The sequence below is a fragment of the Mchenga conophoros genome, linkage group LG23 (genome assembly GCF_057382185.1).
Source record: "Mchenga conophoros isolate Kocher_MC1m ecotype Shallow Benthic linkage group LG23, M_conophoros_male_GT1.1, whole genome shotgun sequence".
Lineage (NCBI taxonomy): Eukaryota > Metazoa > Chordata > Actinopteri > Cichliformes > Cichlidae > Mchenga > Mchenga conophoros.
In genome coordinates this window covers 4,412,665-4,431,861 of record NC_140547.1, presented here as the reverse complement: position 1 = coordinate 4,431,861, position 19,197 = coordinate 4,412,665, and the positions used below count along the sequence as shown (strand labels likewise).

Genomic DNA, 19,197 nt, shown 5'->3' with positions numbered 1-19,197 from the left:
GTGCCACATCTGGATACCTAATATCAATTAAAGCAATGGGACAAACTCAACTTTTGAATATAATTTCATTTTTATTTATAGACAGTCTGCACATTCACAAACAGGCAAAGTGATTTGCAAAAAGAAAACAAAACACCATAAACACATGTTCAAATGATTTAATCCAAGTTAAACACAATGAAATCCTTTTTTTCTACTTTTTGCCACAAAGTAACTACTCCAGAGCGTTCTAGTATACAACAGAAATGTTGAAAATTGTTACTACGACTTCATGAAAACTGGTCAAATTTGATTTAATGAAGAGTTTGTCTGAAGTGAGACAATAACTTCATTAGGTTCATATGATGTTCAGTTTTTGCCTTCTTGAAGGACTCCTTTGCAGTTCACGCTGTTATATCACCACCTTTGTTTAACACAAGAGAACGTTTGCATCAAACAGAACCAGCGATGAAGAGACAAAAGTCTCTCAGCTGTCAGGTGGGATAGACTGATCCAGAAGTCCGTTTCTGTCATGGTAATTCAGTCCAGGGTGTAAAACACTGCTGTTGCCCTCAGTAAGTCCAGTGAAACCCTACAACTTCTTCCCTTTATGTAGTCTGTTGAAACGCCAAATGTTTTCCTTCCTCAGACGTTTCCAATACTCCCAAGAGTCCGACTCGAGCTCGTTCAGCTTTTTGGCTGCTCCCAGGTTTAACTGGAACAACCTGAGTGAAAGAAAAGAAAAGAAAGAAAGAAGTGAAATATAACAACTACAACAACAACAACTCACAAAGAAGTTCCCCGATTACTTAAGCAGTGAGTCGATATGTCTATGATACAATATCAACTAATATAAAAACCAAAAGCACTCATATTTTGGAAACGGCCAGCATTCATAATCACTGCAGGTAGAAAGGCTGTGGATGCCTTTGAGTTTAAAAATAGATGTAAAAGTTAATTCAATATAAAGAAAATTACCTACAAATGGCACAGATTTCACACAACTGCCAGCATCTCCTAACAAGTTCTGGCCGATTGCAGACTTTTTGCTGTAAAACGAAACATCCACCAAGCTCAAATTTTTAAAAACACTGCACACATTTTATGTTTTGCCCTTGATCTCGCTAAGCTCTCCTTTTTTCCTCCTCTTCTCTTTTCCTTTATTCTCTAGCTGGTCACAGTTAGATGGCTGCCTCTCCTCAAACCTGGCTCTACTGGTTTCGTCCTGTTTAAAGGGAGTTCTTCCTTCCTGCTCTCGCCAAGTGCTGCTCATACGGTATCGTCTGATTGTTGAGGTTTCCTCTGTAATAAAGACCTTGAAAGGCCTTTATCTTTTAGTTTAAAGCAGCTTGAGGTGACTTATGAGTAGAAATGCATTTTATATTATGTATATTAAAAATACAGGCTTATTTTCTCTAGATTTCTTTAAACAGTCTTCAAGAATAGTTCTCCGGGCTTCTTAAAGGACATTCAAAGTTCTTCTTTGGATCTTGGCTGGCTTTTGTTGCATTCTCTGTCAAGATGATCCCACACTGTTTTAATAATGTTGAGTTATGGGCTCTAGGGAGGACAATCCATGACTGCATTTTTCAATCCAGATATGCTTTTATTGCATTGCATGCAATAAAAGGTCTCATCTGTTAGCTAGCTGCTAACCCATAGTTTACAAATGGTTGTGAACACTCACTGAACCTGGAACCACTTGTCGAGTGTCTTCATATACTTTCATGGACACAGTGCACAGCGTGTTGAAATAAGCTATAGATGTTCAGCTGGTCCAGCTAGTTTAGCTAATAGCTCTTTTGGAATCCCAATGTTGGTCCAAAAATACTATTTTATGCCTCTCAGCGTATTATCTTTGGCATTTTTTGTAGATTCAGCTAAAGACATGGGAACAAATGCAGCATATAATAGTGAATCCCTTGCCTAAGCTGCTTTTTGTCATGCTTGAATGGTTCATGAGTCTCTGTTAAGTGGCTTAACAAAAAAAAATGGGGGAGGGGGGACAGCCAATGTCCAAAGAAAAACTTAGAAAAAGTTCCCTGGAGAAAAAACGAAATACAATAAAGACATATAGTCATAGTCCCAACTCTGTGCTTCACTATTAAGAATAAATGTACTGTGGTATAACTGCTGAACAGATGTATTCTTATCACAGTCTGTGAGCTGCAAGAGGAACTCATATTTTACTTGATAAAGCAATGCATGTCTTTTATTGAGAGGTACTGGTGTAAGTAGTTCCCCATTCACTGCCATCATTTTCAGAGGATCGCACCGTGGCTCTGATTAGTGGCACGATGTCTCATTCTGTACCTCTCGATCACTGCTGCAGCTGTGTTTCTGCTTTTAATTTAATCACTGATCTTCCACTTTGTGTTTCGATATTTATAAAGATCTGGTGTTCACAGTCATTTCAGGAGCAGGTTTATACATTTGGACTAAATGGAAATCGCACCTGCAGACAGATTTGTTTCAGGAATCACAAGTTTCCTAAGTTTTATATCAGTTTTGGAATTTTTTTGAAAACCAGTAAACTTCTGAAAAATGCCTATTAATTAATTTAAGCTAAGGAGGCACAACCAGCTTCTGGAGCCAGATGTGGACTTACTTTTCCCAGAACATCACACCATTTATTTGTTAAGTAAATGGGTGAAACTTCCACTGGATGTGTGTACAATGATGACACAACGAGGGAAAACATTAAATAAAACATTAACATAACGTGCACTCTCACCATTCAGGGTACTCCTCAGGAGGCTTCAGCTTGGGGTCTTCCCCTTGTTTGAAGATGTTGACCCCTACTGCATGAGATGTGAGTCTGACAGGGTCTTTACACACCTCTGGACCTTTCAGTTCCTCTTTCATCATGCCTTTACCCTTTCCCTTGGCCGCTAAAAAATGGAGGAAGAGATTTGTGACTCAAATTAGACTCATGTGGAATGAAAAAAAAAATCCACACAACATTTTAAATTTAATGCGATCTAAATGACACATGCATCGACATCTCCCCTTTTTGTTTTTATATAATCGCACACAGTAAAGTAAACAAGCTTGGCACACAGATGTCCTCTTTACTCACCAACTTTCTTAGCATATCCACATGTCTGTCCTCTGTTTAATATGCTCACCCTGCACAGAAACGACGTGTTGTTTCCGGTGAGGCACCGCGCTACCGGTGCTATCCGTAATAAACTGTACCGTAACATTTTTACTTTATTTTAAAAACGAACTCCACCATGCTACAATTTGACATTCAGTTTTGCCTCAACTTCCGCTTTCTGCCTCGTATTTGCCTCGTTATAAGTAGAGTACAGCACCCCCCGTGGCTGGGAAGAAACACCGCAGGACATTTTCATGCATACTTGGATCGCTTCCTTTCACCTCCCAATAGGTGGCAGCACTGATCCTGATCCGTCTCTGTCAGAGCAGAAAGCAGAAGAAGACGACGACAAACAGCTTCTCGAACATGTCTGAGTACGCTACAGTCCAGAAAAGTGCCCTGAAATTAAAGGGTGTGGGAGATATTTCTGCTGGGAAAAAGTAAGTCTTAGTAGTATCAGCGCTTAGAAGAAAATGTACGAAAAAGACATCTCTGTCAAGTCGATGAAATACTTCAAATTATGTGGTTGTGTTCGTACCAGGCTATGGTTAGCCCTTTTGCTAGTAGGAAAACAAACCTCTTTGTTCACTGAACGTGTGTGGATATGAGTAATATTACGTAATATTTGAAGAGGCCAACAAATATGAAAATAACATTTAAACGCATGCTTCGTGGCCTCAGAGCTGTTGATAGTAGAATTATGGACTGTAACAGAAGGGGTAGCTAGCTAGCTAGCTTGGCAAAAACAAAACGACCGACTAATATATACTTTCTTTTGCACGACACTGGATACACATCCCTTTTAAATGTTAAAATCTAAAATACACAAAACCAACTGACTAGTTAGTTGTTCAGAAAACAGACACAAGGTTTTGAACGCTAAAGACAGATGTGTGTTACGTAATACATGATTACTGCTGTAGTTGTGGGACTTTGCAGGCCTTAAGTGCTTACAGGATCTTTGTGTATTCAAATGAAACCTGTTTTTAGTGGTATTTGACTAACATACTCAAAAACCCCCCAACTTGAATGGTATGTGCAGTACTGTGCAAGTCTTGTGGCACCTCTCATTTCTTTGTGTTTTTATTTTTATTTTTTGCTGTAATTGTTTTTTTAGTTGTGTTGATAAAATAGTTGGCCAGGTGGTATTAAGGCATTTCAAAGGTTTTTATCTCACCTTAAAAATAAGGCAAATAGAAAAGAAGAAGTTGGAGGCCTAAAAGAAAATTCATCTACAGTGGATGAATAGTATTTGAAAGTGTTGTCCTTAAGAACATCCCAAAAAGACCTGATACAGAACCTGAGAGATGGCCCTTCAGTGGATCCATCTACTGTTTGCTGAAGCTTCATCAGAATTGTACTCAGTGAAAGGGTGGCTGTCAAGTAACCAGTCTCGAAGAAGGGAAATGAGGGGGAAAAGTATATCAAATTACTCAAGAAGTGGAACAAAATCAGTGGCACCAGGTCTTATGGAGTGAAATTTTTGGTACAAATTGTTGTTAACATGTGTGGAAGAATTCAGGAGAGAAGTTAAAAATGGTTGTTTTGTTTTTTTTTTATCCCAAACACAGTTAAACATTAGTAGTCACCATTGGTGCACTCGATTAAAAAAAATTGCTGCAGCTATTTCCAATTTTTCTGGCAAAACATTTTTTGAAAAAGAGGAGTGGCTCAAGACCTTTGCACAGTACTGTCCTGCATGTACATTTTCTTGCACAAAATTGGTAATAAATTATGAGGAATAATAATGGTGTTTCTCTTATTTTTAGGAAGAAAAAGAAGAACAAGGAGAGCAAGCATCGCATGGAGCAGGTCGTTACCAGCCAAAGCGATGAGGAGGTGAAAACCAAGAAAGTATATCTTGACAAAAGGACACCGGCACAGATTGCTTTTGACAAGATGCAAGAGAAACGGGTGAGTTCTTTTTCTCCAGCGTTCAAGGGATTGAATTGTGAGGGGAAACAAAGCTAACATAAGTATTAATAGATTGTAGAAGTTTCTGTTTAGGAGAAGTGAATTATTTGTAAGGTTGGGTTCAAATTTGGCCCTTTTCAGGACTGAAAACCAAACTTGAGCTGCTTGAAAACTGCAGCCAAATCTATTATTCTCTGAAGTAAATTATCTAAACTCAGAATCTCTTTTGTTGTTTAGGGCAATATTTCCTAAAGCCATCTTTATTGTCAGTATCATGAATTATAGCAGGGTTTCAATAACAAATCTGCACCAGGTCTGCCAGTGGAAAAACATCAATTGCTAATGATGTTTCACTAAGGTATTGATAATATTACCTCTAAGAGAGAGCCAACAAGCTTAGCACTGTACAATAATTCCAAACTAGTGTAGTTTTGAAATACACATTTGCCTAATAAGCAAATTCCCAGTTCATTTCTGAAAAGAGACCCAAATCCCTTTGGGAATGGCATCCAGTGTGAAAATCTGCCAAATCAACTTTGGTGCTACCTGCTGCGGTGACCACTTGTGAACAAAGAAGCATCCAAACCTTGACTTGTTATGTAATCTGAAATAAATTCTTACTGTGTGTGTGTCAGTCAATCTTACTCCCACTAAATCCAGTAGTCTGTGTTAAGTGTTTTGGGGTTTTTTTTTCTCCCCTCTGGCAGAGATTTAAAGATTGTGAATGTGTAAAATGAAAGTTCTAATGTAAATTGTTTGGCATTACATTTCTCTCCATTTCTTTTTAACAGCAAATGGAGCGGATTTTGAACAAGGCATCAAAGACCCACAAACACAGAGTCGAGGTAAGAGCTTCCTTAACTCGGACTTTCAGAGACATAGATTTAAGACAACATTTACATAAAACTTAATATCAAAATTGCATATTTCTTAATAGAAACAGTTTGTGACATTATGTTCTTGTTTATCAGGATTTTAACCGTCACCTGGACAACCTGACAGAGCATTATGACATCCCCAAAGTCAGCTGGACCAAATAAAACCGGCGCAAATGTTCACTCTTGTTTCATCACTTGTACAAAATGTTTCTGCACCACGTTTTTTGAAATGTATATTTGTTGTTTACAATTAAAATTCATTTGATTTCAACTTCATACTGTTGTAATCCCTGGTGTTTATACAGCAGATGTTTAACCAATCATGCTAATGTGCGTGCATGTAAGCAAGGAAAAAAATTGAAATAAGACTGAATTTATTTTAACAAATGCATTTCATTTAACGGACACATGGCATAAATGGCACACATCGTGTAAACCAAAACACACGAGGTACAATGTTATGTAGTGTTTTGAAGCAACCACAATGGCACTCCGAGCTGCAATGGTATCGACTACAAGCTGAGGAGGAGTTAAAAGTATTCTGACTCTGGAAGAAAAAAAGAAAAGACTTTACATGTTTACATGTACAAAATTAAGTCATATTGATGACGAAGCTTTACTGCTGCTACTTCTTAAAACATTCCCTGTTAAGACACAAAGATAAAAGGTGTGTAGAGCTGCATCAGCTGTTTCATCCATACCAAAGGACCATGACACAGTGCACTTTGAACTCTACCAGTATGCCAGATATTACGCAAGTTGCGTCATACAACAGTATGCCAGATTTTTTTGTTGAGAGATGAAAAGTTCAGGATCCAAAAAAAAATGCTTACTCAGTTCCACATCTGATTTACTTAAATACTCTTTTCTTTTGTGTAAAAGAGTTTTGTTTTTTTTCCTTTTCCTTGGGTTGTCAGTTTACTTTGGTCCCAGCATGTCACTTGGCTTCACCCACTGGTCGAACTGCTCTTCGGTCAGATAGCCCAGCTCCACGGCCACAGCCTTCAGGGTCGAGCCTTTCTTGTGAGCCGTTTTAGCGATGGTGGCCGCCTTGTCGTACCCGATGTGTGGGTTAAGCGCTGTGACCAGCATGAGGGACTCATTCATGAGCTTGTTGATCCTCTCCGTGTTGGCCTGGATGCCCACCACGCAGTTGTTGGTGAAGGAGACGGAGGCGTCGCCGAGCAGCTGTGCGGAGTTCAGCACATTCTTCACCATCATCGGCTTGAAGACGTTGAGTTCAAAGTGTCCGTTGCTGCCTCCGACGGTGACGGCCACGTGGTTCCCCATCACCTGGGCTGCCACCATGGTCATGGCCTCACACTGGGTTGGGTTCACCTTGCCCGGCATGATGCTGCTTCCTGGCTCATTCTCTGGTAGGATGAGCTCTCCAAGGCCTGAGCGAGGTCCTGACCCCAAGAAGCGGACGTCATTGGCGATCTTCATCATGCTGACGGCCACAGTGTTGAGAGCCCCGCTCAGCTCTACCAGGGCGTCGTGAGCTGCCAGGGCTTCAAATTTGTTGGGAGCGGTTACAAACGGCAGGCCTGTGAGAGAAGCAACGGTGGAGGCTACCTTCTCAGCAAACCCAATGCGGGTGTTAAGTCCCGTTCCTACAGCCGTGCCTCCAGCTGCCAGCTCATACACCCTGGGCATGGCTGCCTTCACCCTCTCAATGCTGTATTTCACCTGCTGGACGTAACCGCTGAACTCCTGGCCCAGCGAGAGCGGCACAGCGTCCTGAGTGTGTGTGCGCCCAATTTTGATGATGTCTTTGAACTCTTCAGCCTTTGAAGCAAGTGCGTCGTGCAGAGTCTGCAGGCCGGGCAGCAGGACCTGGTGGACCTCAGTGGCTACTGCAATGTGCATGGCTGTGGGGAAGGTGTCATTGGAGCTCTGACTCTTGTTGACATGGTCATTGGGGTGAACTGGATCCTTGGAGCCCAGTTTCCCTCCCAGGATCTCAATAGCCCTGTTGCTGATCACCTCATTGACATTCATGTTAGTCTGAGTTCCAGAGCCAGTCTGCCATACCACCAGAGGGAAATGATCATCGAGCTTACCGGCTGAAACCTCATCTGCAGCCTGGACGATTGCCTCAGCTATTTTTGGATCCAGGCCGTACTCCTTGTTCACCTGAGCAGCTGCTTTCTTCAGGACACCAAAGGCCTTGATCACTTGGATGGGCATTCTCTCACTTGGTCCCCCTATCTTGAAGTTCATGGTCGATCTGACAGTTTGGGCCCCGTAGTATTTGTCGGCCGGAACCTTGAGCTCCCCAAACGTGTCCCGTTCAATCCTGTAGTCCGAGCTGGCCATTCTGGACGTGCAGATGTGGAGTTTAGAGGTAGCGCTGAGCCTCTGCAGAGTCAGGAAGTTGCAGTTAAACTGCTGAACGCGTCCTAAAGACCGAAACATGGCTTCTCACTAGAGGTGATTTCGGGGGGAGGTCAACGTTGCTTTCCACATTGTAATATGTCATTGGGTGATCAGGAAACTGATCGGCGGTCAGCCAATCGCGAGGCAAGAAAGGCGGGATTTCCGCTGTGGCTGTCGTATCACGAGAAAACGAAGAGACAGCTTCATCCGGATTAATGAAGCTTTCCAAACATCCCACAACTCTATTTCCGGTGCGACAGGGAAGTCTGTTTGACTTAAAAGAATAAAAGTCGAGAATTTAAATAATTCAGTCATTTAAAATTGAGCGTTTAATCAAACCTGAAGACGACTTTTAAATACATTTTGTTGTGAAATAAGTGATATTGGGTATGTGTGAAGCTTGTTGGGATTGATGTGCTTATATTTTTACTTTTAAGAATGTCTGTCTTACTTCGCGTTTCTGTGTTTTACTATTTGAAAAGCATAAATTATAAAGACTCTTTATTGTCATTATACAAGCATAACGAAAATGCAGCCACACCACCCTTACATGGTGCACAAAATTTCAGTAACAGCCAAATATACTGACATGTATACGCATACACATATCCACAGGTTTAAATAGTGATGCAGTGTTTAGTACTATAATCTCACAGCAGAAAGTTCCCAAGTTCAAATCATTTCACACATCCGGGGCTTTCCTGTGTTGAGTTTGCATGTTCTATCCTGGTACACTGGCTTTGCTCGACAGTCCAAAGAGGTGCATCTAAACTGAACACTGAATGTGTGCGTAAATAGTTTTCTGTGTCTATCTGTCCAGGATGTACCATGCCTTACTTCCTATGACAGCTGGGAGATTGGATAAGCAGAAGAAAATGGAGCGATACATACTTCCCCACATATGTATGTAAATGCATGTATGTATTCAAGGATATTGCACGTTTACAGACCATGAAATATGCAAATAACATAGTCATAAGTATATGTCTATAGTATGTAAACATGTGGAACTGAACTGTATAATTTTGCATATATGTATTTAGTTTGTGTAAATTTAAGCTACACTCTTAAAAACAATATTTTCGTGATTTTTTTGTTGGTGGAAAACTAAAATTTGTTTAATCGCGGCCAAAAAATGTTTATATGAAGGAAAAGATAATTTACTCTTTAATTGAGTCGTTTTTTAAAGTCTTTCTTTTGAAGGCTAACTTGGCACCCTGGAGCGGAAACGGTTAGTACGTAGCGTCTGGCTTCACGCAGCTTCTCGCGGTAACGTTAGTATACTGTTAGCTTGGTAGCTAACACCACCGTTTCCAGGTTTCGTGTCGACCTGAAAACATCAAACCGAGAGAGACACAGAAAGACTGCGTATCTTAAACCTTTTTAAACCCAGGCTGTGCAGAAGAGAAGAACAATGCCACACAACTTCCAGCCCGGAGACCTCGTCTTTGCTAAGATGAAGGGATACCCCCATTGGCCAGCCAGGGTAAGCAAGCAAGCAAGCAAGCAACGTTAACAGCAGCAGCAGTCTGAGAGGCGGAGGAGGGGGTGGGCTGCTCTGCACGGGACGCTGTAGAAGGTTCTCTGTAGATGTTCTCCACTACGTTTATGGATACAGACAAACAGAAAGCGTAGGCTTACTTCTGCAGGGCTGACAGGCTGCAGGTGTGCACAGGCCCACTGTCAGCGTATGAGCGGCAAAATTTGCATGAGATGCTCGTGGCCTAACCTACACGGAGACGTTCACCACCCCAGCTAACGTTGTTTTTATGGAGATGACGTTTAAAAAAAAAATTGTGGATTTTTTCCCCCTCCCCTTTTTAAAAACTTGCTGATATTGTAGAGCATATTTCCCTGCGCATTAAAATGGATAAAACGACTATCAGGTTGCGTTTGTTGTTGTTTTAACTGCTAATTGCACAAATGGCCAAGGGGCTGACCGTTGAAGTGGCACATTTACGGGGATTCTGATGAGCAGAAACAACTTTTCGAGCCACAGTTGTGTGTTCAGTCCTGTGTCTGCAAGTGAATGTGTGACATGTCATCTGTTTGCTCTCTTCATTGAAAATCATGCTTTTAAAAATTACGATTATTTTTTTTTTAAACAGATTGAAGATGTGGCTGATGGAGCAGTGAAACCACCTCCTAATAAAATCCCCATTTTCTTCTTTGGGACACATGAAACGTAAGTACACAGAGACTAGAGTTAAGTGTATTTGCAGAACTGTTTAATCTTGGGTGGATGCAGGTGTTGTAAACTTGCACATTGGCTGAAATTCATCAGCCATGTTTACTTTTTCTGGTTAAATTTGGTAGTTCCAGTTTTGAATTTAGGCTCTGGCTCACCTGTTTTTTAAAAAAAAAAATCCCTTTTGGTAGAGTGACGTTGGCACATATAACTACTTTGATGTGAAACTACTGTTAATTTGAGTCAGTCTTAGTGCGCAGTATGTTTCCACAAGATGTGTTGACATATTTGAACTGGTGAGACACACCATCTGTTTGACAAGATGGCACCTGCAGTATTTTAATCTGTCACTAGGTGGCACAGTGATCTGCTTCAAAGTCTGGAGTCGAACACCAGCCTTCCTAAACACAAGTATAAACATCCTGTTCATTACTGAAAGCCTGGGACATCAGATTGTTTCCCGTCAGTTTGCTTCACGTTTTCTTTATTTTCTCTGTTTTCAAAGAGCATTCCTCGCACCAAAGGACCTTTTTGCCTATGAAAAGTACAGAGAACGATATGGGAAACCCAACAAAAGGAAGGGATTCAATGAAGGCTTATGGGAGATCCAGAACAATCCACATGCCTCCTACAGCGCCCCACCTGTAGTAAGTCTCTGTCATCTTCCCAAAATCCTGAAGCAGGCATAATTCAGCATGAAATGTAAAAGATACTGGAAGCGCATTTGTTTTTTCATAACCCTCATTTGGGTGATTTTTGTGAGCATAGATTTAGGATCTGCAGGATGTACTTGGTAGCGACTGGTTTGATTCAAATGAATCTACTTTTCCTTCTCATGAAAAATTCCTTGTTCAGACTTGGAGAGACTGTGGCCTGTGTGACCTTCACCAAAGCAGCTACTGTTCTTCACCAGTATCTTTGCTGCTTCTCCCCTTTTTGTCGCCCTGTTCAGATATTTTTCATTATTATATTTTATTGTGTTTTGTCTGCAGCCAGCTAGCTCATCTGACAGCGAGGCTGAAAATGCAGGAGGAGGAAGCGACGAGGAGGACGATGAGGAGGACGCCCCGGTTCCTCGGAAAGCACACACAGGAAGTGAGGTTGATTCAGATTCTGGGAGTGAAGACAGAGGAAGGGGGGGCGGAGGAGGAGGAGGGGGCGGAGGAGGAGGAGGAATGAAGCGAAAGCCACAGGCTCCTAAGGTAATTATACGAGGATTATATTGTTAGTGGATGTGTGTCATTACAACTCGTCCAGTGATTTGATTTAAGATTCACTCCTGTTGTTTTTGATGTTGAGCTTGATTAAAATAAATGGTTTCCTTGGTCACAGTTTGGGCCACAAAGAAGGTTTTTCTGGCACCATACGTGACCAACTACCATCAGCAGCAGCCAAGTTACTGTAACAATTTGTCATTCATGAATAGTTACCGAGAATTTGAAGAGTTGAAAGAAGAGCACACATTTTCTGGTGGCTTTTTTTTTTTTATAGCCGATGTTGTCGCAGCAGTGACGAAAGCTAAATGAGCCAGAAATTAAGGGATTTGTCTGCATGACTTGAATATTTGAGCAGTGAGATTATTTTTATATCTCAAGTGACCTATAACTGTTCAAATTTTCTGTTTTCTCACAAGTACTTTTTTTTTTTTTTGTTTCAGCGGCCTCCTCCTCCAAAAAAGGCACGAGGCTCATCGAGCGACCGAGATGAAGAAGAGAGTGGATCTCCTTCTGAATCAGAACCCACACCTTCGGAGTCTGACTCTGGGAAAAACAGTGATCAGGTAATAACATGTGCGTACGCGCGTGATTGTGGAGGAGTCTGATACTCAAAGCCACTTTTGGTTGCCTCTCATTTGCAAATGGGTTGCTATAGCCACGTGTTTGATTTGGTAGATTTATTTATGTTGGATGCTCTTCCTGACACAAGTCTCACCACTCAGCTGCCAACTTGGTAGCACCTCTGTAGTCGCTATTTACAAATGAAATGAAATGAATTCACGGTGCATTCACGGGTCTTTGGATGGTGGGAGGAAGCCGGTTAGCACTGTTGCTGCACAGCAAGAAGGTCCTGAGTTCAATTCCACCATCAGGCCGGGGTCTTTCTGTGTGGAGTTTGCATGTTCTCCCCGTGTTTGCGTGGGTTCCCTCCGGGTACTCCGGCTTCCTCCCACCGTCCAAAGACATGCAGCTTGTGGGGATAGGTTAATTGGATAATCCAAATTGCCACTAGGTGTGAATGTGCGAGTGAATGTGAGTGTGAATGGTTGTCTGTCCCTGTGTGTTGGCCCTGCGACGGACTGGCGACCTGTCCAGGGTGTACCCCGCCTCTCGCCCTATGACAGCTGGGATAGGCTCCAGCGCCCCCCGCGACCCTTGAAAGGATAAGCGGAAGCAAATGGATGGATGAAATTAATTTCTTTGGTCATGGTGGCATAAAAACTGCACATACAGAACGACCAGTCAGAGTTTGGTGGGTTTTGCCTCAAAGTAAGGTTTTAAAGCTTTTTTTTTAGGTGCAAGGTGCAGTAAATTACAGCTTTATATCAATTAATTTCCCAATTTTCTTCCCATTTTCCAATATGGCTTTTGATTGGCCTTTTCAGGGCAGGGAGGAGACAAACCGCTGTTGTGTATTTCTTTCGTGTCTCTCTTATAACGTCTCAGCTGCAAATCATTTGATGTTTGTTTTTCTTCAACAGGATTTTACTCCAGAGAAGAAATCTGGTGGACGAGGTGTGAAGAAAGCAGGAGGCAGAGGGAAGAAAAAGGTGAACCAGAAGGCCCCGTCACAGAAAGAATTACCTGTCACAAAACTCTGTGTCTTCTCTTTGCGTTTCCAGCTTTCGTTACTTTTTCTCTGTGACCTTGCAGAAGGCTTCGTCCGACTCTGATTCAGACTCTGGATCGGCATCGGAGAAGAAAGTAGCAGACAGCGACTCGGAGGACGAGAAGCCTCGACCGGCTCTGTCTGGTTCAGAATCCCAGTCTGGCTCAAAGTCTGAATCGGAATCAGATCCTCCCCCGCGGAAGGGCCCACAGGCTCGCAAGAAAGGTGCGAGTTTAGTTTTGCTCTTTTATTTACTACAGTTTCATCTACAATCGTAGCGATGCAGATAGATGTTTAGAAGGATGTTTAGAAGCAATTCTTTGCTCGTGAGTTAGTGCAGAGTTTTTCAAAGTCTGTGCTCGTGTCTTTCTGATTCACAGAGAAGCCGGCGCCAAAGCCTCGAGCACGTAAACCCAAACCTGCGCCGGCAAAACGAGCGCCTTCATCGTCCTCCGACAGCGAAAGGTCAGGCTGCTCCCAGGATTCCTTCTTAACGATTTATGCACCACAGGTTAATACAGTAAGAGAAATTCTACTCCATACATTAGCTTGGCATAATTAAGGTTGCCTTGCCCTCCCACCTCTCGCAGTGATAGTGAACCCGACCGCATCAGTGAATGGAAGAAACGAGATGAAGAACGCAGAAGAGAGCTGGAGGAGCGGCGAAAAAAGGAGGAAGCTGAAGAGCTCCGCCGGCTACGTGAGCGAGAGAAAGAGGAGGAGGAGAAGAAGAAAAAAGACAAAGATAAGGCTAAAAAAGAGAGTGACAGTGACAGCAGCAGTAGCTCAGATGAAGGTATAGACGATCACCCGTTGAAGAAGTCCAAGAAACCCCCCCCACCACCTATCCCTGCGCCCTCAGACTCTGATTCTCCGCCACCAGCTGAGGTACGTCTGTTAACATAGAGTAATGTTTTTGCTTTTGTTAAAGAAATGGGATTATACGTGATACTTTCCCATCAAAAGGTAAAGAAGCCACCCAAGAAGCTAGACAACCAGAAGAAAGCAAAAATAAAGAAAGAAAAGGAGAGGAAAGAACGAAAAGAGAGAGAGCTGAAAGAGAAGAAAGCCAGACGGTCAGAGGAGAGGTCCAGAGCGAGGTGAGTGCTCAATGGGGAACAGACTACTGCATGCACAGCTCATCAGGAGGTGGTGATCAAACATTAATGTACACGGATCACAGAGTTTCCTCTCTGTCTTAGGTCCAAGCCTGAAAAGCTGAAACGCAAACCAGAGAAGCTGCCGGAGAAGAAGGTGGAGAAGAAAAAGGGTCAGTGACTCACGCTGTTGGCTGAAAACATGCAGTGTCATTTATATAAGAGAGAGAGACAAGTTCAGTTTTCATTATCAAGAACGGATAAAGATATAATTTAGTACTTTGTGTGTTTATTTGCAGAGCCGTCACCTGGAGAAAGGCTACAGAAGCTTCATACAGATATAAAGTTTGCACTTAAAGTGGACAACCCAGTACGTAACGCTTAAGACGATGATTAATATGGTCACATAAATGTTTTGGGTTTCTTTTTATTCTGGCGTGAAAATTTGGTTTGTGTGGTTTTCAGGACATAGAGCGATGTCTACAAGCACTGGAAGAGCTCGAGGCTGTTCCTGTCACCAGCCAGATCCTACATAAGAACGCTGAAGTTATTGCCACACTAAAAAAGGTGAATTTGTTTTGTATTGCTCCACTGTTCTTTCTAGGTCCACAGCTCCTTTTGGTGTTTAAGCTGGAAAACCTGTGCTAAAATTTACTCAAGTAGTCAAAACGCAACACAAGGTTGGTTGAGCAGTAACTGTTTTGCCCTTGTGTTTTTATTCTTAAACACTTGTAGAGTAACTTTGCATAAGTCACCGTTCACAATAATACTTATTTATTTGACACTGGGCTTTGATGCAGTCTGTCCAAAACAGGGCCTTTTGGTTCCTCTGCCTTTAAGCCAGTTTTTAAATATTTGATTGGCTAACTTTAAGCAGTGTGAAGCTTTGGCTCGTAGGGATTACTTACACACACGCTGACATCAATTGTTTGAAGTTTGATCAATTGTTCATGTGTATCCATCTCTGTAAAAGTATGTACATGACAGGGAAATAATAAAAGGAAAGGCAGGAGTCTTTTTTGGGAGACTCATTGGCAACTTTGTTAGTTACAACTTGCTATGACAGTGCTGGATACTCTTCTGCTTTCTAAACCGCCTTACTTCTACATGGCATAGATACAACAAGGCAGGAACTCCAGCAACACTTAAAGGTAAAGAGGAACAACTTTATTAACTGACCAGCGTGTTTCGGCTTGTGGCTTTCATCAGGGTCATAATAACATAGAAACAAATTTGTGTTTAAATAAAGTACAGGAAACAGAAAAAAGGGAAAAATGTTTTCAAATGAACCAATCACACCTTCACGGGTAAACCAGCTGACGTATAACAGGTTGGTATTGGTTAATAGGTTAATTGGTTAAGTCACAGCTCAAGTGGAAATTGGTGAAGTTGTTGCTATGGATATGACTGCAGGGCAACCTGCATGTGGCGAATAAAATTTGAACTTGAACTTGAAGGTGCAGCACACGATGGCATCACACAGTTGCTGCACATCTGTAATGCAAATCCTCAGCAGATGTGCTCAAATGGATTGAAATGTGGTGACTTTTGATGACTGTGAACTCAGAAGATGGGTACAGCATGTTCAGCAGCCATATTGTGTGTTTTCTCTGTAAACCATAGAGATAGATGTGTAGGATCAGCAGTTTCTGAAATACTTGGGCAAATTCATTCAGTACCCAAAGTTACTATAGTTAACTAAAACTGTACTAAATATGGAGAAACTGTATATGGGGAAAAACATTGTAGTTAAAAATAAAAACTGGATTTTTGGAAAGATTAAAACTGAAATTATTGAGAATTTGGAAAACAGAGAAAATATCCTTATGTTTAGTCTTTGTTAGTTTTTGTTAGACCATTAAAGCCTCATCAGGGTTTAATGGTCATGTTTATTGAGACTTTGGACATCTACCAGACTGAGAGTCAACTGCTTTCAAAAGGTTTACTATTTTTGTTGGAATACTTGTACTGATTTTCCTAAATCTTGCCGCTAGTAGATGCCCTCCATACAGTAACAATTAAAAAAACTAAAGTCACTTAAGTGCCTTCTTCTGATGCTCAGTTTGAACTTCAGCAGGTCATCTTGACCGTGTCTGCATGCCTAAATGCGCCGAGTTGCTACCATGCGATTGGCTGATTTAGATATTTGCTTTAATGAGCAGTTGAACAGATGTACCTAATAAAATGTTCAGCAAGCGTATGTTTAGCAATCTACGTGTTTTTTATTTGAACAAATTCATATAAAAAATGTTACCGGACTTATTTGACATGTTTGTGTTCATTTTAGATCCGGCGGTATAAAGCCAGCACTGCAGTCATGGAAAAAGCTAGCGACGTCTACAACAAGTTAAAACTGCGTTTTGTGGGCAAGGCGGAGGTGGCAGCCAAACCTAAAACTGAGAACAAGGAGCCAGAGAATGATGAGGAGAAAGAGACAGAAAACACAGGTAAAAGCACTCGTTTTGGATTTACTAAAATCTGGATTCTACTGTTTTCTAGTGCACTTTCTTTGGGTTTGTCTGCTCGCTTATTTAAATCTGATTTTGCCGTGAGCAGACTCCACACCTGTGAATGGGGAATCAGAGCAGAAAAAAAATGACACAGAGGGAGAGGAAAAGCCAAAGTCACCCATACAAGACGAGAACAACGTTGATACGGCTTCAAGTCCAAACAGGTGAGCGTCACACATAAACCCACCTGTGACAGGATGCGAGCTTGGGTCACATTAGCAAACGAGACACATTTTTGCTATAATCGGATGATGTCATGTATGATGTTTTCAAGCATGCCTGCTCTTCGTTAGACAATTAAACATAGGGAGGGGGGTACCATCTTAAATTGCCTGTGATTGGTCACAGGACCACAACCAATGGGAATAATATCCAATCAGAACTATATCTCATACAGGACAAACAGTTTATAAATAAATAAGAATATGTCAGAATAATCAGAGCCTAGAAAGACAAATAAGGGAAGATAAACATCGTGGCTCAAGAGTTGGGAGTTCGCCTTGTAATCGGAAGGTTGCCGGTTCGAGCCCCAGCTTGGACAGTCTCGGTCGTTGTGTCCTTGGGCAAGACACTTCACCCGTTGCCTACTGGTGGTGGTCAGAGGGCCCGGTGGCGCCAGTGTCCGGCAGCCTCGCCTCTGTCAGTGCGCCCCAGGGTGGCTGTGGCTACAATGTAGCTTGCCATCACCAGTGTGTGAACGTGTGTGTGAATGGGTGGATGACTGGATATGTAAAGCGCTTTGGGGTCCTTAGGGACTAGTAAAGCGCTATATAAATACAGGCCATTTACCATAAACATGTGTCAGGCAACGTCTAACAATAAAACTCGATACATTTGGTTGGACACACATGAAACCTACTCACTCGTTCACTATGTGTCTGCTATATAAAATAAATTAAATTGTATGAAAGGTTTTTGAAAAGCACGCTACACAAAGTATTTAAAGACACCTTCGGTAAGAGGTCTTATGGTGCCGTCAGGTTAAGTGTAGAAAAACTCCTAAAGAGGCGCCTGCATTGTTGGATGCGTGATATTTACTAAATAAACATTATCGGGCGTAATCTTGTTTTACGTGTATTGTTACGACTCTGCGATCCTCTTCAGGCGAAGCCCGGACAGCTCGGCCGAACAGCAAACGCACACGTACGAAGAAGAGGACAACTCGATCTCTGCGGAGATGGAACAACCTGCCGCCGAGAGCTGAAAGCATCCCTCACCGACCACTGCAGTGGACCAAGTGCTAAAAGATGGTGGCCTCTGTTTAACATGACGCAGTGCTGCTGGCCCAACAACATTGCAACACACACCCAGCATTTCCTACCTTATCTGTTACTTCATTGTTCATGTTTTAGACATTTTTGTACTCTAACCATACCAAACCAGAAAAGGCCCATTTTTAGTCCATTTGTTCATCACATCAGAAACGACATGCTTATTAGTGAGCTAGATAACGGCACCACGCAACACTCGTTGGTTTCCGAGATGTACTTTTTCTTTTCTACGACACTCTGGCCGTCCTGGATCCTCACTCCAAACTCCCGCCAGCTCCTGGCTGCTTTCTTCTTTCTAAAATCTGAACTTTGGTCTTTCATACTGTGTGTATGTCAAATGATTACATTTTTAGCTCTTCTATATAGAGCGGGGTAATATGAGATGAAACTGAATCTGATGAAGAAAATGGGAAGAAATGAGTTATGCTTTTTTGTGTGTATGTGTGTGTGTAGCTCTTACATCTGTTGGCTTCTTTCTTTTTCTTTTTTTTTATAAAGCCTGCAAAACATCACAAAGGCCTCCTATCTGTGTGTTTGCCATAGTGGGAGGGGTAAAATGCTACTTGTCTTTTATGTTAAGTATTTTTTTTAATTCTCTGGTCTTGACCCAGTGAATCCAGTCTGAAATGTAAAGAGTCACTTAAAACTGTTTTCTGGTTGAGGTCCACCTACTGTTTTTATAGCCTCGTTTTCAGATAGATACAGTTTTGTCTAAAAATAATAATCTATGTGGAGTTAAACACCTTGTACTCTCCTCTCCCCTAGTGTCTGCTTAATAAATGGAATAACGCACACATTAAAAACAAAAACTGCCCTTAAAAGCTAATGAGATCTCATGTAGCTGCAGCCTTTTTTTTTGACATGTTTTTTTTCTGTCATGTGCATACAGCCGGTGTTTTTAGTGCTATGTAAATTGGTAAAGTATTTCTATCACTAGACTTGAATAAAAATATCAGCATGGTTTTGGTTCTACTACATTTTTTGGTGTTTTGACCTGCCACATTGACAGTCGTTAGTGAGTCATTATTCTCACATGCTACACTGACTGTGTTTAA

The 19,197-nt window shown here is 41.8% G+C and overlaps 4 protein-coding genes across 4 annotated transcripts; 2 read left to right on the top strand and 2 right to left on the bottom strand.

Annotated features, from left to right (window-relative positions):
- Positions 1 to 143: 143 nt before the first annotated feature.
- mrpl54 (mitochondrial ribosomal protein L54) lies at positions 144 to 3,263 on the bottom strand. Its single transcript, XM_085265923.1, has 3 exons — positions 3,059 to 3,263; positions 2,714 to 2,870; positions 144 to 704 (listed from the first exon to the last, which is right to left on the bottom strand). The coding sequence occupies exons 1-3, from the start codon at positions 3,183 to 3,185 to the stop codon at positions 572 to 574; spliced, it is 417 nt and encodes a 138-aa protein (XP_085122049.1). The 5' UTR covers positions 3,186 to 3,263; the 3' UTR covers positions 144 to 571.
- A 102-nt stretch (positions 3,264 to 3,365) lies between these two features.
- On the top strand, positions 3,366 to 6,147 carry fam32a (family with sequence similarity 32 member A). Its single transcript, XM_085264982.1, has 4 exons — positions 3,366 to 3,519; positions 4,849 to 4,993; positions 5,785 to 5,838; positions 5,965 to 6,147. Exons 1-4 carry the CDS (start codon positions 3,446 to 3,448, stop codon positions 6,031 to 6,033), a joined length of 342 nt encoding a protein of 113 aa, XP_085121108.1. The 5' UTR covers positions 3,366 to 3,445; the 3' UTR covers positions 6,034 to 6,147.
- Positions 6,148 to 6,244: 97 nt separating this feature from the next.
- Positions 6,245 to 8,348, bottom strand: LOC146546441 (fumarate hydratase, mitochondrial). The gene has a single exon (XM_085264981.1). The coding sequence runs from the start codon at positions 8,287 to 8,289 to the stop codon at positions 6,790 to 6,792; it is 1,500 nt and encodes a 499-aa protein (XP_085121107.1). The 5' UTR covers positions 8,290 to 8,348; the 3' UTR covers positions 6,245 to 6,789.
- Positions 8,349 to 9,498: 1,150 nt separating this feature from the next.
- On the top strand, positions 9,499 to 19,103 carry LOC146546440 (hepatoma-derived growth factor-related protein 2-like). The gene is made up of 16 exons (XM_085265173.1): positions 9,499 to 9,736; positions 10,359 to 10,435; positions 10,944 to 11,085; positions 11,431 to 11,640; positions 12,096 to 12,218; positions 13,137 to 13,205; positions 13,309 to 13,489; positions 13,645 to 13,729; positions 13,855 to 14,152; positions 14,231 to 14,364; positions 14,467 to 14,534; positions 14,661 to 14,731; positions 14,827 to 14,928; positions 16,649 to 16,808; positions 16,918 to 17,035; positions 17,976 to 19,103. Exons 1-16 carry the CDS (start codon positions 9,665 to 9,667, stop codon positions 18,073 to 18,075), a joined length of 2,010 nt encoding a protein of 669 aa, XP_085121299.1. The 5' UTR covers positions 9,499 to 9,664; the 3' UTR covers positions 18,076 to 19,103.
- Positions 19,104 to 19,197: the final 94 nt, after the last annotated feature.